Here is a 25,881-nt window from a genome sequence, read left to right on the forward strand (position 1 = left end):
CAATACTGTAATCCTAGATGAGGAATGCTATTAGTAGACCTCATTTAAATATGAACTGTCATACCCTGACACACAGGCACTAATTAGAATAAACCCTAAACTAAAACAAGACATTAAGGTCTTATGCAGACGGGTTTAGAGGCCAAATATAATGTAAAATCAACCATATTTTCACACTTGGGAAGCCCAGGTGCTGCATACAACCATCCATAGACCTAAATGGCAGTTTGCAGCTGTATGCAGGTAAATGCTGGTATTCACCTGCATTCAGGTAATATGACCATACACTCTACTCAAGGAGTGGCAGTGCATCCATAAGGGCGCACGAGCGCTGCCCCCTCTCTCCAGCCACCCCCTCTATGACCAATAGATAGATTCCTGCATAGCATAGCATGAATCTATCCATGGCCACCACTACCACCCCCTATTCAGGTGCCCGGCCCCTTTTATACTGAATTACAGTGGTGAGGGTGTTATTAAAGCACCTGATTACAGCCATAGGCAAAAAAAAAAGTGACCTGTTCACCCAGGTGTGTTACAGCAGCGAATGAATATTCGCTTTCCTAACACTGAACCACCTCTCTGTCAATCAGGTGCTCGGGTCCGTTACCCTTCACCTGATTGGCTGAAACGACAGGCGCTGTGATTGGATGCCTATCAGGAGGAGAAGACAGGAGGAGAGGATAGGAGGGGACACATGGAGGACACTGCTTGCCACCATCACCCGCTGTCCCACAAGACAGGGTAAATGCCGGGGCAGACAGCGAGGGGGCGGGAGGGTCACAGTGGCGGCATTTGATGGGCACAGTGGCAGATTTTGATGGCACAGTAGCAGTTTTTGATGGCACAGTGGCAGCGTTTGATGGGCACAGCGTCTGTGTTTGATTGCGCAGTGGCTGCGTTTGAGGGCACAGTGGCTGCGTTTGATGGCACAGTGGCTGCGTTTGATGGCACAGAGACAGCGTTTGATGGGCACAGTGGCTGTGTTTGATGGGCACAGTGGCTGCTTTTGATGGCACAGTGGCTGCAATTGATGGCACAGTGGCTGCATTTGATCGCACAGTGGCTGCATTTGATCGCACAGTGGCTGCGTTTGATGGGCACAGTGGCTGTGTTTGATGGCACAGTGGCAGCATTTGATGGGCACATTGAGGCTGCAATTGATGGGGGGTTTTTATTCAGAATGTTTCAGTTTGTTTGCGCTCCCCAAAAAATTTTGAGCACCAGCCTCCACTGTAATCAAGTGTTTGCGAATACCGGCATATGCAGTAACTGCTTACAGCCATGCCCTGCCATTCATTCAGTCTATAGGTGCCTGTACGCAGCATCTGGGCTTCCTGGGTGCAGAAATATACCTAATTTTACATTACATGTAGTCTCATACATCCATGTGCATGGGGCCTTGGAGAATAATATTTCAAAATTGTCTAGTGGCTTTGCAGGAATGTGCAGGTCTGTGCAGTATATATACATGTCACAGCCTTACATACACTTCTATCTAGCATTTATATGCACAATTTTCTCCAACATCAGTCAATAAATACTGAATTCTTTACCTTCAACTATATATATAGTACATTTATTTAGTTTAATTCCCCATGAGCATGAATATATAATGCAACAACCCTTAACCCTAGCTCTGTATATAGTTTTTTGTCCCCACCAGCCATATATACAGTGTATAATACTATATGTTCTGTACTTCTATACTAGTCTCAGCATCACAAGACATACAGACACTGCATATAGAAAGGATAAGAGCCATTAAGCAAGCAGATAAGCAGCAATTTCAGTTGATAGTGGTCATTTTAACCACTTCAGCCCCGGAAGAATTTACCCCCTTCCTGACCAGAGCACTTTTTGCAATTCGGCTCTGTGACGCTTTAAGTGACAATTGCACGGTCATGCCACATGGCTCCCAAACAAAATTGCCGTCCTTTTTTCCCCACAAATAGAGCTTTCTTTTGGTGGTATTTGATCACCCCTGCAGTTTTTATTTTTTGCGCTATAAACAAAAAAAGAGCATCAATTTTGAAAAAAAATTATTATTCTTTACTTTTTGCTATAATAAATATCCCCCAAAAACATATAAAAAAAAAAATAATTCCTCAGTTTAGGCCTATTCGTATTCTTCTACATATTTTTGGTTAAAAAAATCGCAATAAGCGATTATTGTTTCGTTTGCGCAAAAGTTATAGCGTTTGCAAAATAGGGGATAGTTTTATGGCATTTTTATTAATATTTTTATAAATGGCGGCGATCTGCAATTTTTACCATTATGGCAGACGCATCGGACATTTGTGACACATTTTTGGGACCATTGTCATTTATACAGCAATCAGTGCTATACAAATGCACTGATTCCTGTGTAAAGGACACTGGCAGTGAAGGGGTTAACCACTAGGTGGCAGTGTATGGGGTTAAATGTGTCCTAGGGGCGTGTTGCTAACTGTGGAGGGCGTGGTTGTGTTTTACAGATCACTGATCACTGCTCCAATCACAGGGAGCAGAGACCAATGTCACTGTTGCTAGGCAGAACAGGGAGATGCTTGTTTACTTTAGCATCTCCCTGTTCTTCCTCTCCAGCGATCGAGTCTGTGGGACCCACGATCGGACTCACAGAGCTTCGCGAAAGCACGCCCCCACCGGCTCTTAAAGGGCAATGTACAGGTACGTGATTCTGCCTGTACGTGCCCTTCTGCCAACGTAGATCGGCGTGAGGCAGTCGGGAAGCGGTTAAATACCTTTAATGGAAAAAAAAATATTGAATAGGATTTTTTATGCATTTTGGAGCTATATACTGTATGTAAAGTATAGAAGATGTGTTTACAGATAGCCGCGCTTAGGAAAGAGGGGAAACGAACGTTAAGGTTGCTGCCGCCCTTCAATTCCTCAGACTTTGTTAGAAGTCTGTGGCTTGTAGTATTTAGAGTAATGGTTTGGGCTATTGGCGCTACCTCTGTTGGATTACTTTAACCTCTACTGGATTTTAATTACCTCTATCATGTGGCCCAAAATATTTATCAAATACTTGTAAGGAATGGATGATATCAAAGAGTGTACAACCCCATGCCAGCCATATGTATACACTAATAATATCAATAGGATACAGTAAGATAATGGCCCTCAGGGGGTAGGAAAAAGAAAAAAGAGACCAAAAGGCTATAGCGAATGAGACAAAGGGTAAAAGAAAAAAATAGGTAGATAAAGGGTAGATAATAAGATGGACCTATATTTGTGCACAGCGTGCCTCCCTCTAGATTAAGACCCCAAAAATATTCCCCCGTACACAGTGCAAGAGCCCAAAAATATTCCCCCGTACACAGTCCCACTCCTCTGTATACGCAGGATATGTTTCAGGTCTCTATCATATAATACTACCGTGATTTAAGCGTACATGTGCAAAAATTACAAACTAGTAAAGTGCATATCTAGGTTGTAGACCAGTATGATGCATAAGTACTGCAGTGAAAGTTGTAAGGTGCAAAGCAGTGCAAAAATTATATAAAAATAATACCTGTTCAAATGAACCCTATGGCTACCAGTCCAAATCCTCACATAGGGTAAATTAGACCGTACAGAAACCATATATCATATATAAAAATAACTGTGAACCAAACAGATAATCACATTGCATTAGGTATAACTTCAGTAATCTTCAACCGTCAAGTTTGAAAAAATTGTGAAAAAGTGAAAAAAAGGTTATATATAAAAATAGTGCTCAGTGTATAAGTAAGTTCAACTCGTATCTTGTCATTTTCAGCAACATTCAGGACCCCAGCTCAAGAAAGAAGAAGAAGGTGACTTTCGTGATCATGTATATTTGGTGACTTCCGTGCTCGTTCCCCCTTTAGGTCCCCACTCACCAGATCCACATCCCCCTAAGGGATTATAGGCATATAGACTCTCCACCACTGAGGCTCACTTCCTGCTCTTCCCTGTTCATTGATTTTGATCGTTTTGATCAAAGGAAAACCATCGTTTTGATAAAAGGAAAACCACTGTTTGTAAAAAAGGAGTACCGGCAGAGTGTCAAGTATACAGCTGGCAGATGGAACCGTTAGGAGCAAGGCGCACAGTGGTGGAGAGTCTATATGCCTATAACCCCTTAGGGGGATGTGGATCTGGTGAGTGGGGACCTAAAGGGGGAGCACGGAAGTCACCAAATATACATGATCACGAAAGTCACCTTCTTCTTCTTTCTTGAGCTGGGGTCCTGAATGTTGCTGAAAATTACAAGATACCAGCTGAACTTTATACACTGAGCCAGTGGCGTAACTAGAACCTTCAGTTCCCCCATGCAAGAAATCATGAAGGGCCCCCCTGAACCCCAGCCAGGGCCCTTCCCTCCGAGTCCGGCGGTGGAACGCCAGGGCGTGGTCACAGGTATGACCTTTGTGAGCCCTGTAGTTCCACCACTGGTATAAGTAGTTTTTTTTTTTTTTTTTTTTTTTAGGTGCCCCATTGGGGGACTGTCCCTAGGCAGGATGGGGTCTCCATCCCCAGAAGAGATGAGGTCCTTTTCTCCAGGGCAGATGAAGTTACTGCCCCCAGGTGAAAAGGGGTCCCTGTCCCCAGGGGAGGTGGGGGTCCCTGTCCCCACGTGAGAAGGGGTCCCTGTCCCCAGGGGGAGATGGAGGGGGTATGTAATGGTGTGTGGGGGATGGGGTCCTCTCACTCACCATGACCAAGCTGCAGGCCGCGCACTCATCCATGTTGGTCTGGGCTCCATCCAGTGTGCTGGGCGGGCGATCAGCATATCTCCCAGAAAGACCTTTCATCATCTGCATATGACGGGGGGAGGAGGGGGGCTGGCAGACAAGCCTGCAGTGTGCTCCGGGGAGCCGGCTCTCATAGGGCTGCACTGCATCTGTGTGCTTAAAGTGGTTGTATACCCTTACAAACCACTTTGACCTACAGGTAAGCCTAGATTAAGGCTTACCTGTAGGTCCAAGAAATATCTCCCAAACCTATACGGTTTAGGAGATATTTGCCCGAAGACGGGCACCGCTGTCTACGGCGCATGCGCCGTAGACAGCGGCGCGCAAGCGCACTGAGCATGGCATCCTCGATAACGAAGATGCCGTGCAATGCTGCGCGTCTCGGCTCCCGTGCGCATGCGCGGGAGTGACGTCATTGCGGCTTCGCGGAATGACAGCGGCGGAGCTGCGAGACCCACTGAGAAGATGGATGCGGCGGATTACAGGGGACAGCGGTGACTTCGCTGGCTCCTGTGTCAGGTAAGTGACACATAATGGGCTACTATGCGATGCATAGTAGTCCATTATGCTTTGCCTTTGCAGGGAATGAAAGAGGAAGTAAACTCATCAGGGTTTACTTCCTCTTTAAAGTTTGTTTAGCCGGGAGAAGTATGTAGTGCAGTGTGGGCCAGACTCGGGGGGGGGGGGACTCTGGCTGGGGAGAACAGACATCGGATTGAGCGGCAATGCATGGAGCAGGAGAGGGGTACTCTGAGGAGCCGGCCAAGGGCACAGGTCATGTGGGAAATGCGCAACTAAAGAGCAGCCAATGCGATAGTCGAGCATGGAGCTCTGCTAGTCACCCTCCACCTCCAGCCACCCGTGTGCATGGTGCACTGGTACCCTTAGCTGCCTATGCTGCTGCCGGCCATATGTAGAGGGGGCTTCATGGGCCCCCTGCATCACAGGGCCCAGTTATGGTCGCGACTGCTGCACCCCCTATAGTTACGCCCCTGCACTGAGCACTATTTTTATATATAACCTTTTTTTCACTTTTTCACAATTTTTTCCAACTTGACGGTTAAAGATTACTGAACTTATACCTAATGTAATGTGATTACTGTATCTGTTTGGTTCACAGTTATTTTTATATATGATATATGGTTTCTGTATGGTCTAATTTACCCTATGTGAGGATTTGGACTGGTAGCCGTAGGATTCATTTGAACAGGTATTATTTTTGTACCATTTTTGCACTGCTTTGCACCTTACAACTTTCACTGCAGCACTTATGCATCATACTGGTCTACAACCTAGATATGCACTTTACCAGTTTGTAATTTTTGCACATGTACGCTTAAATCACAGTAGTATTATATGATAGAGACCTGAAACATCCCCTGCGTATACAGAGGAGTGGGACTGTGTACGGGGGAATATTTTTGGGCTCTTGCACTCATGGGCGTCCGCAGGTAGGGGCAAGGGGGGGCGAGTGACCCCCCCTGGCAGGGCCCCCATCAGGGGGGTACAACACATGCAATTGAAAGGAGCCCTGGCGTCCCTAGGGGGCAAAGTGGAAACCGTTGCTTTGGGTACTTTCACGCATATCCTGTGAGGACTGGCGTGGCAATGAAGCTCTTCTGCGACAGGTGTCGGCTGCTTATCACAGCAGCACATCTAGCCGATGGAACCAGTCTCCTTCATTCTTACCAGGGGCGGACTGAGGACCCAGAGTAAGTGGATGGGGGGGGGTACAGTTGCTACTGTGGGGACAGCAGCTTCTAAATACATAACCTGTGCCAGCGGTGTATGTGTTTAGAACCTCCAAAGCTCTTCTCTCTCTCCGTCTCCTGCATTGTGAGATCTGACTCCCCCCTCCGATCACCAGTGCAGTGTGCTGAAGGGGCGGAGCTCCCTGTAGCTACTGCTGGTCGGGATGTCTGCTCACACTACAGGGAGGAGGTGAGTTCAGTGTTTTACTAAGTAAAGTCTCCTTGGAAGACAAGCTGACAACATTTCTGTAGGATTTGTCTTGTAGGTATTGTGATCAGTGATAAGAAGACAAGGAGAATGAAGAGATAGCCGAGTGCAGCAGATATCTCCCAAACTGGCACACAGCCCTATCCATATAAACATCCCCCAATCACTCTGTACAGATAAAGTGAAAGTACCATTCATGTAACGCTGACTGTGTTTATGTGGTGAGTTTGCACTTCTGATGGTGCAGACTCAGAGCTTGGATAACACAGGGTTACATGAATTGTCATAAATAAATTTCACATTATCTGGACATACATAAAGTACATAAAGAGGATGTTTTCTTTACATACCAATTTTGTATTATGTATTGTTGTATATATTAGTAGATGTGCACAATATATGTTTTTTTTTTTTTAATTATAAACATCACTATCTGACTACATCTCAGCCCCTTACTCCCGCCAGCCTGCATCGCCCCCAGACCACCTTATATATCCAGCTGATGGACATCACTCGGACCCTTATCTACCCAACATCCATCTTCCTCCTTGTATTCTTCCATCATCACTGACTGCAGATATACAGTACATCATCTGTCCTGTATATATAGCTGTATACAGGACAGATTATATATATCTGCAGTCAGTGATGATGGAGAAGGTCTCTATATACAGGTAGATGTATATACCCACCTTCCTTCCTGTATATAGAGACCTTCCTCCATCATCACTGACTGCAGATATATATCATCTGTCCTGAATACAGCTATATACACCCACCTTCCTACCTGTATATACTAATGCCATCCACCCCCTATATATACACATACTGTCGTCGTCCCCCCCCCCTTACTGTACAGACCAAATTTGATGGGCACATGCCTGTGCTTTATGTGATAATAACAGCCCCTCAGCTTCATGGCATTGTCAAAAAGGGGCGGAGCATGGGTGACCTAAAATTATGCCCCCCCCTGAAAAAAGTTCTGCAGACGCTCATGCTTGCACTGTGTACGGGGGAATATTTTTGGGGTCTTAATCTAGAGGGAGGCACGCTGTGCACAAATATAGGTCCATCTTATTATCTACCCTTTATCTACCTATTTTTTTCTTTTACCCTTTGTCTCATTCGCTATAGCCTTTTGGTCTCTTTTTTCTTTTTCCTACCCCCTTATCTTACTGTATGCTATTGATATTATTAGTGTATACATATGGCTGGCATGGGGCTGTACACTCTGATATCGTCCATTCCTTACAAGTATTTGATAAATATTTTGGGCCACATGATAGAGGTAATAAAATTCTGTATGTAAAGTATGTTGGTGATGTTTCATTTGCTGCTAAACTGGCTTGGGACACAACCTATTCACTGAGCCATTACAGTTTTTATTTGGCCATTAAAGTGGTTGTATACCCGCTGATGTGTTTTTTTTTTTTTTTTTACTCACCTGCAAAGGGAAAGGCATAATGAGCTAGTATGCACCGCATACTAGCTCATTATGAAATACTTACCTTAGAACGAGCTCCCGACATCTGGCCCGATCCATGCTGAGGGAGCTGACATGTTCCCTCTGCGTTTCTTCCAGGTATCGCTGGTATGGCGCTGTGAGTGGCCGGAGCCGTGATATCGTCACTCCCGCCAATGAGCGCGGGAGATTTATTCCCGGCAGGCTCCGGCATCTGCCAGACTTTCAGCTGAGAATCCCCTGTGCGCATGCTCTGCTGCAGTCAGCGGCACATTGCGAGGGGAATATCACCACAACCGTACAGGTTAAGGAGATATTTTTTTACCTACAGGTAAGGCTTATTATAGGCATTCCTGTAAGTAAAAGTCCCAAAAATGAATATACAACCACTTTAATTCTGTACCAGCAGTCTACCTCTGGAGCTGCTATTACATGTCTGCAAGGATGCAAGACAGTATAAGGTTAACCCTACCTTGAAGCCAACAGTGAAGATTCAGTGGAAGATTGCACAGCGCAGAATCCTGCAACGCAAGCCAACAGTCCTAACACCCAGCATTTTGAGAGATCAGACGAGACTGTCTTTAAAGAATTATTATTCCCAAAACCAAAAAAATATAATATATTGTAGCTTACAAATCATTAAATGTGGTGGCTGTAATATATATTTTTTTTTAACTTCTTTTCCCTCTGTTTTGACCTTGTATTCTGGCCAGTAACATACCTCCTGTATTAAGCCTTGTACACACGGTCGGAGAATCCGTCGGAATGTGTCCTATCGGACCGTGCCGTCAGATAATCCGACTGTGTGTGGTATGCATCGGACTGATTCCGTCCTAATCTCCGTCGGACCCAATTTTCCAACATGTTGGAAATATTTCCCGACCAACTGGGCCGGACGGACCTAATCCGATCATGTGTAGAGCATTTTGATCGGACCAAGTGCCACGCATGCTTACATTCAAATTCTGACACGGAAGCGCTCGTTCAGGTAAACCTACTGCTCGTAAGCTATATAGCACATTCGTCACGCTGCAATGTTAAAAATTCTTTCATCAAGCGCATTCTCTTGTTCTTTAACCACTTTCAGACCGGACCAATTTGCTGGTCAAAGACCAGACCACTTTTTGCGATTCGGCACTGCGTCGCTTTAACTGACAATTGCGCGGTCGTGCGACGTGGCTCCCAAACAAAATTGACGTCCTTTTTTTCCCACAAATAGAGCTTTCTTTTGGTGGTATTTGATCACCCCTGCGGTTTTTATTTTTTGCGCTATAAACAAAAATAGAGCGACAATTTTGAAAAAAACGCATTATTTTTTACTTTTTGTTATAATAAATATCCCCCAAAAATATATAAAAAAACATTTTTTTCCCTCAGTTTAGGCCGATACGTATTCTTCTATATATTTTTGGTAAAAAAAATCGCAATAAGCGATTATTGATTGGTTTGCGCAAAAGTTATAGCGTTTACAAGATAGGGATAGTTTTATAGCATTTTTATTAATAATTTTTTATTATTTATTTTTTTACTAGTAATGGCGGCGATCAGCGATTTTTATTGTGACTGCAACATTGTGGGGGACCCATCGGACATTTTTGACACATTTTTGGGACCATTGTCATTTATACAGTAATCACTGCTATATAAATGCAGTGATTCCTGTGTAAATGACACTGGCAGTGAAAGGGTTAACCAGTGGGTGGCAGTGTAGGGGTTAAGTGTTCCTAGGGGAGTGTTACTAACTGTGGGGGGGTTGGGCTTTCATTTAGTGTACACTGATCTCTGCTCCAATCACATGGAGCAGAGATCAGCGTCACTAGTTGCTAGGCAGAATAGACAAATGTTGTTTGCACAGCATTTGCTCTATTCGGCCGCTCCGTGAGACGATCGCGGGGATGCCCGCGGCGATCGAGTCCGCGGGTCCCGCGACCGGACTCACGGGGGTCCCGACCAGCGCGGGAGCGCGCCACCGGCGGCGCGCTCCCGATGGCAGGGCGGCATCGAATATTGGACGTACCTGTACGCCAATATGCCTGCCCGTGCCATTCTGTCGACGTACATCGTCGTGCGCTGGTCGGGAAGTGGTTAACAATGCTGCAAGAACGAACTTCTTTTGATGCTCATAGTCACACACACTTCTCCCGAACGGATTTCATTACTCTTTTTTTAACCATTTCAGCAATACAATTTTAGTTTGCCTCACATCTACACAATTTTAGATTTGTTTTTTTTATTTTTTGGATGTTTTTGGGGGGGGGGGGGGGATTCCCTAAAAATCTCCTTTAACCACTTCAGTTCCGGACCAATAAACACCTTAAGGACCAGAGGTCTTTTTGCAATTTCGCACTGCGCTGCTTTAACTGGTAATTGCGCGGTCATGCAATATTGCACCCAAACGAAATTTGCGTCCTTTTCTTCCCACAAATAGAGCTTTCTTTTGATGGTATTTGATTGCCTCTGCGATTTTTTTTTTTTGCGATATAAATGAAAAAAGAGCGAAAATTTTGAAAAAAAAAGATATTTTCTTCTTTTTGTTATAAGAAAAATCGAATAAACTAAATTTTAGTCATACATTGAGGGCAAAATTTATTCAGCCACATGTCTTTAGTAAAAAAAATGTCAATAAGCGTATATTTTTTGGTTTGCGCAAAAGTTATAGCGTCTACAAACTAGAGTACATTTTCTGGAATTTACACAGCTTTTAATTTATGACTGCCGATCTCATTTCTTGAGGTGCTAAAATGGCAGGGCAGTACAAATCCCCCCCAAATGACCCCATTTTGGAAAGTAGACACCCCAAGGAAATTGCTGATGGGTATGTTGAGCCCATTGAATATTTATTTTTTTTGTCCTAAGGGATTGAATAATGACAAAAAAAAAAATAAAAATTTTTTTTTACAAAAAGTTGTCACTAAATGATATATTGCTCACACATGCCATGGTTATATGTGAAATGACACCCCAAAATACATTCTGCTGCTTCTCCCGAGTACGGGGATACCACATGTGTGGGACTTTTTGGGAGTCTAGTCGCGCACGGCACCCCGAAAACCAATCACCACCTTCAGGATTTCTAAGGGTGCAAATTTTTGATTTAACTCCTCACTACCTATCACAGTTTCGAAGGCCATAAAATGCCAAAATAGCACAAAACCCCCCCAAATGACCCCATTTTGGAAAGTAGACACCCCAAGCTATTTACTGAGAGGCATGTTGAGTCCATGGAATATTTTATATTTTGCCAAAAGTTGCGGGAATATTACAAACTTTTTTTTTTTTGCACAAAGTTGTCACTAAATGATATATTGCTCACACATGCTATGGGCAGAAGTCAAATTACACCCCAAAATAAATTCTGCTGCTTCTCCCGAGTACGGGGATACCACATGTGGGGGACTTTTTGGGAGCCTAGTTAACTAGCTACCTAGCGACACTAGCGACACTGATGCAGCGTTCAGAAAAATTATCGCTTAGTGACACTGGCAAAAGGGGGTGAAAGGGTTAACTAGCGGAAATCAGGGGGTTAAAACCATTATTGGGTAGTATATCGGGGTACCTAGCGCTATAAAAACCTGGCGGTGAACCTAAAAAAATAACTAGCTACCTAGCGACACATGCAGCGATCAGAAAAATGATCGCTTAGTGACACTGGCAAAAGGGGGTGAAAGGGTTAACTAGCGGCAATCAGGGGGTTAAAAACATTATTGGGTAGTATATCGGGGTACCTAGCGATATAAAAACCTGGCGGTGAACCTAAAAAAATAACTAGCTACCTAGCGACACATGCAGCGATCAGAAAAATGATCGCTTAGTGACACTGGCAAAAGGGGGTGAAAGGGTTAACTAGCGGCAATCAGGGGGTTAAAAACATTATTGGGTAGTATATCGGGGTACCTAGCGCTATAAAAACCTGGCGGTGAACCTAAAAAAATAACTAGCTACCTAGCGACTGTAGCGACACTAATGCAGCGATCAGAAAAACGATCGCTTAGTGACACTGGCAAAAGGGGGTGAAAGGGTTAACTAGCGGCAATCAGGGGGTTAAAAACATTATTGGGTAGTATATCGGGGTACCTAGCGATATAAAAACCTGGCGGTGAACCTAAAAAAATAACTAGCTACCTAGCGACACTAGCGACACATGCAGCGATCAGAAAAATGATCGCTTAGTGACACTGGCAAAAGGGGGTGAAAGGGTTAACTCTAGGGGCAATCAGGGGGTTAAATCTTTATTGGGGGGTGATAGGGGGCTACCCTGGACCTAACACTAACTGTCCTGACAGTTTTTACTGTCACAACTGACACTGAATGCATTGATCAGTAAAGAAATGATCAATGCAATCAGTGACACTGTGACTGGGGGGGGAGGGGGGGCGGGGGGGGATCGGGGGGCGATCGGGGGGGGGATCGGGGGGGGTTTGTGTGCCTGTGTGTACCTACATGTCAGTGTAGTGTTCGTGCAGACTTACTTTTACTCTTCTCCTCGTAGTCCGGTCAAAAAGACCGCCCCGAGGAGAATGACATCACTTCCTCCTTCCTGTGTAAACAATACACAGGGGAGGAAGCTTCTCATTGGCCAGGAGCGATCCAGAGGGGGTGGCCGAAAACGAACGGCCATCCCCTCATCACGGAGCGCTCCTGGACCGAATCGGACCGCCGTAACCAGCGGGAGGGGTCCGATGGGACCCCCCACCCGCTGGAAGGCAATCACGTAGATGTACGTGATTCTGCCTGCCTGTGCCATTGTGCTGACGTACAATGGCAATACGGCGGTCCTGAAGTGGTTAAAGACACTTTGCTCATTTCTCCTTATTTTTATTTTTTATTTTTTGTGTGTAAACTTACAACAACAACATTATTGCATTTTTTATATTTTCTTTTTCTTTTTTAATCAACAGGAGGTTGTTTAGTGTTGGTACCCCTTGTTATTTAGTTCACTTTGTATTTTTGAAATGTACCTGCCTGCTCACAAATAAACTGTACTTTTTGAAGGAAAACACATTACACAAGTATTTCGTCAAACAAAAAAATTTTTTATTTTGTTTGCTAGAAACTAAAAATATGAACGCAGCACTGGAGAAACTTCTTAACTTTGGTGCAGCCTTTGGCCCCCAGGGCAGACATGACTAAATGAGATATTAAAAAATTGGTGGCCTGAGGAGTAGATATCTCAGGGAGAGAAGTCTGGTCCCGAAGTCCTAGAGAGCAGGAAATTCAGATGCCATTTCTGTCCTCAGGATGTGGATCTTCAAGAGGCTGCATCTTCTGGCACACCAGACTCAACCCAGGCCATCACTCTCTGGTCTTCCTTTGGGACTTCCCACCAGGCATCCTTCCAGGCTGTGGCTGGGCTCCTGTAGCTGGGGCAGGAGAAGGAGGGCGTTGGTCAACCTCTTGGCTGCCACTTGCCACAGCCTCCCCCCGACTGAGGTCTTCCTGTGTATGAAAAGGGGACATAGTTTTAGTTTTTTGATCATCAATCACACCATTTTGTGCTCCTGGCTTTTGCTAATTGAATGTTACCAAATAGAACAGACTATCATTCTGACACCAGCATTTTTCTTTCCCGTCCCAAACATTTTTGGTCACTACTGTCTCTTGGGATGTAAACCACTTGGAGAAATCTCAACTTACTGATCAATAAGAACATCTAGTTAACATCATTAAATGTAACACAAGAAATATGTTCAACAATGCAATACCTGTCTCAAGCTGGGCCCCACCACATGGTGCTGCCTGGAAGGCCCAGATTGGACATCAGAAGCCTCAGCTGGGGGTGAAGGATGCCTTGGAGGAAGCCTGGAGAGTGGTGGCCTGAGTGGTGGCCTGGGTACCACTTGGTCTACCAGAAAATGCAGCCTGTCAAAGTGCACCATCCTGGGGTAATAAACAGCATCTGTATCTCCTGCTCTCAAGGACTCCAGGTGCTTCTTTCTCTCCCTGAAATATGTAAGCTTCATGGCCACAATTTTGCGATTCAGATAGGTCATGTCTGCCGTGGGGACCATGATCCACAACAAAGCAAGCAGTTTCTCCAGTGCTGCGTTCCTCTTTGATCTGTCATTATAAAACTTGTTGTGGAACTGCCACAGGCAGGGCATCTCCATGTACAGTTCTATGAATAGCCCCATAAAGTTGGCATTGGTAAATGGATCCATTTTGTCTGCAAGACACAACACAAGACAAACCCTCAAATACTAATAATGCAATTAAAATCCCTCCTAATCTTGTCCCAACATCGGCCTAGATACAAGCAGTCTAGTCTAGTGAAGCACCAAGTTAAAAATGTTACCTTCGTTTCCACGTTCGTCGCGTCCGTGCCTCACACTCTCCTCCCAGATCGTACGGACGATACACACGTGTTGCGTTTTATATACAGTGCGCATGCGTGAAACTCCACCCGCCCCTGACGTTCTTTCCAGACTATTCCCCGCCCCTTTGCTTCCCGCGCAGTGGGGAGAGCACATGGCAGAGAGAACGCAGGTGCGCACTAATAGTTCCACTAACGAGGAGGAGGGTGAGGAAAGCCCGGAGCCAGAAACGTTCTGATTCAGGAAGACAAGATTTAAGGCCTCAAATATGTCTTTTGGAGAGATGTTGGAGATAGTCGACATATTGAAAAGGACCGACTATGATGGGAAGTATGGACCTTACCCAAACCCAAATCTCAGAAAGGCCAAGATCATGAATAAAGTTGTGAATAGTCTTCTGAAGAATTTTGGGGTACGCCGATCCAAGGATCAACTGAGAAAACGCTGGTCAGAGCTGAAACTGAGGGAGCACGAGCAGTACCTAAGGATCAAGCGTGTTATTAAAAAAAGTAAGTAGTTGTCGTGTGTTCATATGATTATTCTTGCTTGCATACATGTTCCATGTGCTTTGATTTCATGTTGTGCTTTTTAAAATAGCCACTTTCAAGGTCATGGTTTCGTTCGTTCGTAGGAAACATCGTTCTGCAGGGAAGTATTCCAGCTTAACAAAGTGTCCCCAATAATGTTCTCACCTTGTAACTCGGGCCAAATTGTTGTACAATTGTACAACACTTCCAAGCAATGTTTCATATTCCTATTTCTGCCCTCTGTGTGCTAACTAATCTTTGTTTACATTCTCATAGGGGAGAGAAGACTCGGCAAGTATGAGGACACCAGGGACCACACCCCTCCCAAAGAAGGGCAACTTCCAAAAGCAGAAACAGAGGAGCAAGAGCAGGAGGAGGAAGGAGAGATTGTGGAGGTTGGACAAATTGTCACCACAACAGGTGAGTGTCGGAGAACACAGCTTCCGGTAAGCTCATCAATGTATGTGTGTGTTTGTTTGCTTTGTTTTCTAGGTGATGTGGAAGAAGATTCCCATTTTACCAGTGAAAGTGCCCAGATCTTGATTGGGGAGATAATGGGGTGCAATCGGGATTTGGAAATTGTACAACAAAATATCAATGATGTTAAAAATAAAATGAAGAACATCATTGATGTTTTGGGGAGAGTGTGAAAACTAAAAAACTAGATAGGGTTTTATTTTTGCTTTTTAACATAAAAATGTGGTATTTTGCAAAATTAAAAATTTTGAAGATGCACAGAGTGTGAAAACATGCGCTATCTCCCATCATGGGGGATCAATGTACATGTTTATTGTAAAGTGTCTGAGATGAAGGGGTTGCAGCCCCAAAGCATGTAGATTGATCCCCCATGATGGGAGATAGCACATGTTGACACACTGTGTGCATCTTCCAAATGTGTTTTTTTTCAGGGGTCACACCCCATGTGATGAAGGCAATATTAGCCCAGTTTGTACATACTCAGGTCTGATATTGTCTTCACTTTTCAAAGTTGAACTTTGTAAGTTCCTGTGTTCTGTATTTTATGGTTTGATACATGCCTGTTTACACAAAAAAAACAAGTAAAAAAAAATATGATTAAACTCTGTTTTGGATACACAAAATCTCTTGGTTTGTTGTAAAAACCTTTAAGAAACACACATATGAATGTGCTTGTATTAAAAAGTTGAATTCTCAACAATGTGTGGCTTTCTTTTTCATTGGGCATAAAATGTATTTGTAGTCAAATTTGAGTTTGTGCTGAGAAGGAGTGTGATTTTACTAAAGGCAACTCCACTTTGCACTCCAAGTGCAGTTTCAGGTGTACTTTTGCAGTGCACTTGTAGTGCATAGTGGATGTGCCTTTAGTAAAAAGCACCCACAGTGAGGTGTAAATTTGGACAATCATGCCATTTTCATGCCATGGTGCTGAAAATGAGCATGATTTTGATCAGTAATGCACTACATACATTAGTTAACAAAAAGAAGGTGTGTGTGTAGCAAACCCACAACATAATAAGATTATCTGAAGAAGAGACTGTCCCCTCATCTCGCTCTGAACTTGGGTTTGCACTGTTGGTGAAAAAGGCACAACTTTAATAAAACTGGCAAAGTGGGAGGCCACAGTCTGCCATTCCTGTGGCGTTGAAGGACACTGTGTAGTGACACAAGAACAAAAACTAGTAATTTGACAAATCAACATTGCATGCAGATTAGACACCCACATTTTTTGACAAAATTAGTATAAATTTTTTTTAACTGAGTATTTAAAGCCTAAAGTATAAGGTCCCCTTATGAGAGTCATATCCCCCCCCCCCCCATCTGATGGGCCCTTGCAAAAAAATGAGGGGGGATGTTTAGGACAGGTAACCCTCTCCACTTGATTGAGAGCTGAATGCCTAAATAATGTGTGATACTTTGGGAAGCCCCTCCTTAGTTACACTATTGGCAGCCCACGGGACAGGTAAGAAGTGTCATAATAACAAAATGGAAGCACATTTTGACATTCTGCTATTACATAGCAAGAAAATTAATGTGTTAAAAAAATCAAAATAGCATTTGAAAGTATTGAGGCAGGCCCTTATACTACATGCTTTGGTGAATTTGTCCATAAATGTGATCATGAAAAAGGTATTTAGAGTGTGTATTGGGTTGTGTCAAGTCATCCGATAGAAGATTGCTATCAGCTGAGCTAGCAGTTGGGGAGAGGTAGGTTACTAATGAGTTTGGCACAACTCCAAAAATCCAAAAAAGGTCACTTTGCATGAATTGAAGCACACACATCACATTTGTAGAGATTTTAGGGGGTGTTTAGGGGAAAGCAATACTATGGAGCTGCCAAAAGACATTGTTAAGTGAGTAGACTATAGTTTTAGGGGCCAAGAAGAGCATGGTGGGGAAGTTAGTGAGGCAAATCTGCATGAGGACAAAGGGGCAGAGCATATGAATTAGAGCATATTGCAATGATGGTAATTAGGGAATGAGGAAAGAAATGCAAGACATTAGCAATCATGAAATACATAGAATGTGATGTTTAACCACTTAACGACCGCCGCATGCCATTGTACGTCATCACAATGGCATGTACAGGCACAAGCACGTACATGTATGTGCTTGCCTTCCAGCGGGTGGGGGGTCCGATCGGTCCATTTCGCTTCAGGAGCGATCCGGGATGAGGGGATGGCCATTGGTTTCTGGCCATCCCCTCTCGATCGCTCCTGGCGAATGAGAAGCTTCCTCCCACTATGTATTGTATACACAGGCAGGGAGGAAGTGATGTCATTCTCCTCGGGGCGGTCTTTTTGACCGGACTACGAGGAGAAGACTAAAAGTAAGTGTGCACCAACACTACACTGACATGTAGGTACACACAGGCACACAAACCCCCCCCCCCCCCCGATCACCCCCCCGATTGCCCTCGACCCTCCCCCTCCCAGTCACAGTGTCACTGATTGCAGTGATCATTTATTTACTGATCACTGCATTCAGTGTCAGTTGTGACAGTAAAAACTGTCAGGGCAGTTAGTGTTAGGTCCAGGGTAGCCCCCTACCACCCCCCAATAAAGGTTTAACCCCCTGATTGCCCTTAGAGTTAACCCTTTCACCCCCTTTTGCCAGTGTCACTAAGCGATCGTTTTTCTGATCTCTGCATTAGTGTCGCTAGTGTCGCTAGGTAGCTAGACATGTGGCTGAATAAATTTTGCCCTAAATGTATGACTAAAATTGAGTTTATTCGATTTTTCTTATAACAAAAAGTTTCCATTTATATCGCAAAAAAAAAAAAATTGCAGAGGCAATCAAATACCATCAAAAGAAAGCTCTATTTGTGGGAAGAAAAGGACGCAAATTTTGTTTGGGTACAACATTGCATGACCGCGTAATTACCAGTTAAAGCAGTGCAGTGCGAAATTGTAAAAAGACCTCTGGTCCTTAGGCTGAAAATTGGTCCGGGGCTAAAGTGGTTAAGGATAAAACTTAGCATAATATAGTCCTTCTGCAGGAGCTGAATGATGGCAGAACAGGTCTCTGGAATAATGATCCCCAGAGCCTGGGGGAGATGCCTGTAGAGAACTTGGTCCTGAAGGCTTCTCCCTGTCGCCAAGTAGCGCAACGTGGCAATGAGCCTCTGCTCCGGAGTGATGGCTTGCCGCATGCAGGTATCCTGCCTGGTGATATAAGGGGTCCACAAAGCCAGCAGACGGTGAAAAACGGGGTCCGTCATCCTGAGAAAAATCCAAATGATCAGGATTATTCTTGCGGATCTCACGGAGCAAAGGCATGTGGGAGAACTGGTGACGCTGGCGCAACCAATTCTTGGTCCACAAACGCCTCCCCTCCCTGTTCATGGACCGGGCTTGTGTCAAAGTCAAAGTAAGAACCCCAATACGAAGCCCCTGCACAGCACAAACTGTACGATGAGTACGTAGACGAAACATGTTTGGAAAACAGTCGGCTGGTCAGAACGGACACCAGAAAGCACCGATAAACAGCAAGGCCTGAAAGGACAACCTGAATAGCAGAAGCAAGCAGACAATAAAAAATGCCTTTCAAAGCGTACTATACCAAGATATAGTCCACAATGAGAAGCAAATACTTAATGACTGCGATCTGAATCACTAATCTGAAAAGCGCAAATCGTCTCTCACCAAACTTCTACTAAAACACGAGATCAGCAGAAGGAGCCCAAAGGGTGCCAGACGTGGTGCTGAACTTCCTTTTTCTAGTCCCGCCGTACACGGCTTACATCACCGCGTTCTTGGCAACTGCTAAATCAGACAACTTGGCCCGACCGTGTGCACACGACCGGTTTTCCCTCCGGAATAAACTCTGAAGGTTTTTCCGACGGAGTTATGCTGAAACTGTCGTGCGTACATACGATCACACCAAAGTCCAATCGTTAAGAACACGGTGATGCACAGCATGTACGACGGGTCTAGAAAAAGGAAGTTCAAGACCCAGTGCGCCACCCTTCGGGCTCCTTCTGCTGATCTCGTGTTAGTAGAAGTTTGGTTAGAGACGATTCACGCTTTTCAGACTCCAGGTTTTTTTCCGATCGTTTTACTGCTGTTCAGTTTGTGCTTGTGTGTTTGTATCTGGTTTCAATGCATGTAGTCAGTTCGTATCTGTTTTTCAGTACGTTCTTGTCCGCTTGTTACTAATTTTCAGCTCGCTTTTCACAGGCCTTGCTGTTCTTCAGTGCGTTCTGTTAAGTTCATTCTGACCAGCTGACCATTTTGAAACCATGGTGCGCATACGTACTTGTTGAAGAGTTTGTGCTGTGTGGGGGCTTGGTGTTGGGGTTCCTACTTTGACCCAAGCCCAGTCCATGAACAGGGTGAGGAGGAGTTCCTGGACCAAGAATTGGTTACTCCATCGTGACCAATTCTCGCACATGCCTTTGCTTCGTGAGATCCAGGAGAATAATCCTGATGATTTCAGGAATTATCTCAGGATAACGGACCCCGTTTTTCATCTGTTGGCTTTGCTCACCCCTTATATCAGCAGGCAGGATACCTGCATGAGGCAAGCCATCACTCTGGAGCAGAGGCTAGTCGCGCTGCGGTACTTGGCGACTGGGAGAAGTCTGCAGGACCTCAAGTTCTCAACAGGCATCTCCCCCCAGGCTCTGGGGATCATTATTCCAGAGACCTGTTCTGCCATCATTCAAGTCCTGCAGAAGGACTATATTAAAGTAAGTTTTCTCCTTTAACATCACATTATATATATTTAATGTTTGCTAATGTATAATATTGTAGAATATGTTGTCAATGTCCCCTTTATCCTCATGCATGCTGGAAGCTTTTAATGCTCCTTTTTTGTCCTACATGCATATTTGCCTTCACTAACCTCCCCAGCATGCTATCCTGGGCCCATATACACCTATAACCTAGTCCCTTAAACAGTGTATATTGTCAACTCCATTGTACTGCTTTCCCAGAAACAATCCCTAAAATGTGTTCAAATGTTATGTGTGTCCTTAAATTCAGGCAGAGTGCTGGAGGCTTTTTTTGGCTCCCAAAGTCACCTCACCCCCCCCCCCCCCCATACAATTTTATCAATGGGCCATCAGAGGGGGTGAGGAATCTAATAAGTAGGCCTTATATTTTTGTCTTTTTAAATACTCCTTAGAATGTTATACTGATGTTGTGCAAGAATGTTTTTGTGTAATCTGCTTGCAATGTTATGTGTAAAAGTACTTATATTTTTTTTCCTGTTTGACTCCACACTTTCCTTCAACGCCACATGAATGGCAGACTTTGGCCTCCCATTTTTCTGACCACTGGGACTTTCCCAACTGTGGAGGGGCTATAGGGGGAAGCATGTCCACAATGTGCCACCACCCCATTCGAAGTCTTACTATTATAATTATAAGGGGTTTAATAGTGTAGTGTTAATGGCGGTGGTGCCGGCATACTATGAGTTCCTCAATGAGGACGGAATGTCGGATGGAGGAGTCTTTGCCTAGACTGAGTTTTACCAGCGTCTCCAGACTGGTGGCCTGACATTGCCACCTGATACGGATAACGTGGAAGGACTCCCCTTCGTCTTTATTGCAGATGAAGCCTTCAGTCTGGGTGAGCGCCTGGTGAGGCCATTCCCCCAAAGGACCCCGGAAAGGAAGGTTTTTAACTACCGGCAGTGTAACAGTGGTAGTGGTCAACCCCAGATGATGACCCATAGGTCGAAACGCGTGGGGAAGACTCTACCACTGCCCATTTTTTTGTGACATGTCTATTTTATCCATGGAAATGTGAGTTTGATATTTTATTCTTTATTAAAAAAAAAATTTTTTTTAAACGATATCACACTATCTTGGCCTTATCTTTCCGTCCTCCATGTCCGAGCTGATGCCGGAGTTGTCTCTCTAAAACACAGTGACCATATATAGTCCTTTACACCGCAAAGACTATGCATCCTGTGATCCACGCAAACATGGAATGTTGAACCCAATGCCTCAGCAGCTGGGACTGCAAAGCTATTGTTGACTCTAGACATAGGTCTATTTGGGTCATTTTCTTCCGGTAAGCCTGTACTTCGTAAGGTGGTGAGATTGGCACGACGGTGGAATTGTTTTATGGTTACTTCAAATTTGGATTTGCTGTTTTTACCACTACTGTTGAGATATCCGTATATCTATGATCACTAATATATGGACTTGATTGCTTATAAACAAATTCTTTTATTGTTGCTTTAAGATGTTATTTATATATGGGTTTATAATATAACTCACAGTCACATTGACACTTTTTGTGTCATTTATATATATATATTTTTGTTGTTTTGGGCACGTATATTGTTCACTTTTGTATATGTTATGCTGTAAAACTTCTCTGAATATTATATCAGCACAAGTTGAGCACTTACACTTCACATTTTGACATTTTCTCTAGCTAAAGAAATCCTAGTTTTAGCGTGTTGGCAGCTTTATTTTTTTCATATATTTTTTGTATTATGCAGTGTTATTTGTTTACACATAGTTTCTTTTAACTACCGGCTGGCTAGAGCCAGAAGAGAATACCTTCGGGATAATGGCCACAGGGTTCCACCTGTTTCTGACAGCAATCCTTATGGCGCACTACAAAATCAACCATATCATCCTATGCTGCTGCATACTGCACAATTATTTAAGAAAAAAATCACTGAATTATCTAACCTCAGTTGGGCCTGAGGCCAGACTTATTACAGACAATTCCCTGACAGGCTTGGATAATGGCCGTATTGGCTTGGCACCCCAAAGCACCCGTGAAGTTCGGGAGAAATATGTTAATTATTTTACGGGTAGGAGGGCCATTGCAATGCCAGACAATGTCTAATTTTTATTAATAAAAAAAAAAATTTCAGATAAAATCTAGAAATTTCTTTATTGCTTGCTTTTCTTTTTGGCTGTCTCCTTGGTTCTCCTAGTGCAGTTGTAGTGGATTTTCCTTTAGTAAATAAGCCCCATTGTCACTGTAAACACAAAATTACTTATAAAACTGGTATTGAGCATTGAAAGAAGAAGCCACATTACTCTTTGCACATTCACATGTGTGTTTGGAAAATTTTAAAAAAAGTTTTATTTTTTTTCCGCATGTTTTAAAACATAGCATACACAAACTATGGAACTTACAAAGTTAAACTTCTAAAAACTGAAGGCAATATCACACATTATAGTGTCAAAAATGTCTTGATATTGCTGTAAATCAGATGGGATGATGTCACCCTTGTAAAATCCAAATTTTGAAGATACACACAAATTGGGAGTCCAAATGGGTAATGTCAAAATGTGCTATCTCCCATCATGGGGGATGAATGGACGTGTTTTGGGGGTGCAACCCCTTTCTCTCACCTACTAGAGTTACGAGGAAGGGGTTACACCCACAAAACATTGAGATCCCCTGATGGCAGATAGCACATGTTGCCACGCCGTGTGCATCTTCAAAATTTGGCTTTTAAAATGTACAATCAAAAACTTTTTTGGGGAGTCGAAAAAAAGGAAAAAATTGATGTGATTAGCAAAAAATTTAGATTCTCCCCAACACATCTATCATGTTCTTCATTTGCTGTTCCATAATATTAAGTCTATTTCGAATATTGTCGATTTCCCCATTTCACTGTATTATTTCCTGGATGAGTCTTTGGGCGTTGTCCCTAGTGAAAGGTTCTGCTTCCTCTGCCACAACCAGCACATCACCTAAAAATTGGTTAAAAAACATGTATTTAGAAATATGCAGGCATACATAGATTACCTGAAGCTGGGGTGTCAGACACTCACCTGCTGGGGTGCCCATCTCACCCACTTCCTCCACCTCTCCTTCCTCCAGATCCTTGGGAAGGCTTGAGCTGATTTTCCAATCTTGTTGGTGATGTGGGGGGTCCCTGGTGTCCTCTGAGTGGTGTCCGAGTCTTTTCTCCCCTATGAGAATAAAACAAAAGGTATACTTAGCACACGTATATTTGAGTCCAGAAATCCAGGTAACTGCACCCACTTCCGGGATAGCTCTCTGCGGAAAGGGGCGTAGATTACGCCCCTTTCCGCAAGTGCCCGCCCCTTTCCGCAAGTGCCCCGCTGCCTGCTGGGAAAACACACAGATCCCAGAGGCAGTGGGGACCGTCCTTATTGCGCAGCGCGGCTCGCGCATGCGCAGTAGGGAACCGGGAAATGAAGCCGAAAGGCTCCATTTCCTGATTCCCATACCCAAGATGGCGGCGTCAGCACCCGAGAAACAATCTACAGATCGGCTTCGGGTGCCGACATCGCGGGCGCGCTGGACAGGTAAGTGTCACTATTTTAAAAGTCAGCAGCTGCAGTATTTGTAGCTGCTGGCTTTTAAAAAAAACGCGGAGTCCCGGCGGACTCCCGCTTTAATAATCCTAATAGGAACACACAACGAGTACTTACTTTTTTGAAGCACCTTCTTTATTCTTCGATACTGATCCAGCTCCCTTAGTTTAAGGTTGGACCAGCGTTTCCTTAATTGGTCTTTGGAGCGTCGTACCCCAAAATTCTGCTCCAGAGTGTTCACGACTGTTGTCATGATTTGGTCTTTGCAAAAATTGTGATGGGTGTACGGCCCATGTTTCCCATCATAATCCTTCCTCTGCCAGATGTCCACCATCTCCACCATTTCTTCAAAGGCCATGTTGGAGGCCTTAAATCTCCTTCTCCTGGATCCAGACGTTTGGGGCTCCAGGCTTTCCTCCTTGCTAGTGGGATAATTTTCAACCACCTGTGTCTCCACCATGTTGCTTCTACTGCGTACCGAAGAGAGAAGGGGCGGGAATATTCATGAAAAAGAACATCAGGGGGTGGGTGGAGTTTCATGCATGCGCAGTGTATATAAAGCTAACATGCGTCGTATGTACGATCTGTGTGTAGGACGAATGAACGGAAGTGGCGAGCGTGCTAAACAAAGGTAAAATTTTAACTTGGCCCATCACAGTGGCCTATACTGCTTCAAGATTGAGGGCTATATTGGGATAAGATAATGAGAGTTTAGGCTGACATTATTGTTTTTGTCTTGTGTATTGTCTTACAGCAAAGATGAATCAGTTTAAGGACCCAGAATTAATGGGCAGTTTCATAGACACATACAGGGAGATGAGGAATTTGTGGGAGGTGAAACACAGTTTATATTATAATAAACAAGCTAGGAGGTCATCGCTGGAGAAACTTCTGTAATTTATGAAGACTCGGGTCCCCGAAGCAAACATGACGTTTTTGGAAAATAAAATTGGGATCTTGAGGAACATGTATATAAAGGAGCATAATAAGATCCAGAAATCACCCTGATCAGGAGCATCAGCAGAGAAGGTTTATGTCCCCAGGCTGTGGTACTTCAACAAACAGCGGTTTCTAGACGACCAGACTGAAGCCAGGGAATCTCTTTCGACCCTTCCCTGCAGTCTTCCCTCCACCCTTCCCTCAACCCCAGCAGAGGCTGACGAGGAACAACTTGGGCCTTCCATCCTGGAAGAAGTGGATGCGCCCAGCTGGAGCCAGGTATATTATTTTTTGACATATTTATTGTCCTAATATTAATGATGTTAACTAGATGTCATAATTGATTAAAAATCAATGATTCTATCGAAAAAATGATGTATACATATCATTAGACAGTAGTGGCCAAAAATGTTTGGGTCCAGCTTGAAAAATGCTGCGGTCAGAATGATAGTCTTTTCTATTTATTAACATTCAATTTGCAAGTGGTAAGCTGAAAATTGTGTGTGATTGATTGATGAAGCAAAAACTACAAATATGTCCCTTTTTTATACACAGGATGAGTTCAGCCAGGAGGAGGGTCTGGAAAGCGTCAGCTAGGAGGCGACCATGCCCAGTGGCAGCCAGGAGGAGGCCGTTCCCAGTGGCAGCCAGGAGGAGGCCATGCCCAATGTCAGCCAGGAGGAGGCTGTGCCCAGTGTCAGCCAGGAGATGGCTGACCCCAGTAGAAGCCTCACCCAATCCCAGGTGCCTCCCTTCTGCCTTACCACCAAAAGGCCCAGGAAGGGGACAATGATGGAGGAGGCAGCACTGGGCCTCATTAGGGAAGCCAGCCATTTCCTCAGGAGCCCCCCCCCTCCCAACGCTGAAGAAGCCTGTGGCTGCTATCTAGCCACCAGGTTGCTGGAATTGGAGAAGGGCCAATGCCTCCTCTGTGAGGGATTTTTTTCTGATGCCCTTCAGAAGGGATTGAGGGGCCAGCTGACAGCCACATATGTGAGCTCGCCCAACCTCCTCCTCATCCTCCTCCTGCCACAAGTCCACCACCAGAGCCACAGCCTCCAAAGAAGGCTGCAGGGAAGTCTGCAGGGAAGAGAAGAAAGTGATAGCCTGGGTTCAGTCTGGTCTGACAGAAGACGCAGGCTGTGGTAGTACCACAAACTGGGGACAGATATGTCATCTGCTGCTGGTCCTGATCTCTGGGATTCCTGGACCAGATTGTGCT

At 44.4% G+C, this 25,881-nt stretch overlaps 1 protein-coding gene across 3 annotated transcripts in view; it reads left to right on the plus strand.

Annotated features, from left to right (window-relative positions):
- Positions 1 to 25,881, plus strand: part of TLR3 (toll like receptor 3) — a 65,411-nt gene that overhangs the window by 11,030 nt on the left and 28,500 nt on the right. The window contains exon 1 of one of the 3 annotated variants that reach the window (XM_077477347.1): positions 6,298 to 6,433. The exons of 1 other annotated variant lie outside the window; for it this stretch is intronic. In XM_077477347.1, coding sequence (XP_077333473.1) covers positions 6,330 to 6,433 — 104 coding nt within the window. In that variant the 5' untranslated portion in view covers positions 6,298 to 6,329. Of the gene's footprint in view, positions 1 to 6,297; positions 6,434 to 6,592; positions 6,663 to 25,881 lie in introns of those variants that run through there. One more of the 3 variants, XM_077477349.1, reaches the window with a different exon arrangement.

The sequence above is a fragment of the Lithobates pipiens genome, unplaced genomic scaffold, assembly GCF_037356315.1.
Source record: "Lithobates pipiens isolate NorthernLeopardFrog02 unplaced genomic scaffold, aLitPip1_a1.2 Scaffold_13, whole genome shotgun sequence".
Taxonomy (NCBI): Eukaryota; Metazoa; Chordata; class Amphibia; order Anura; family Ranidae; genus Lithobates; species Lithobates pipiens.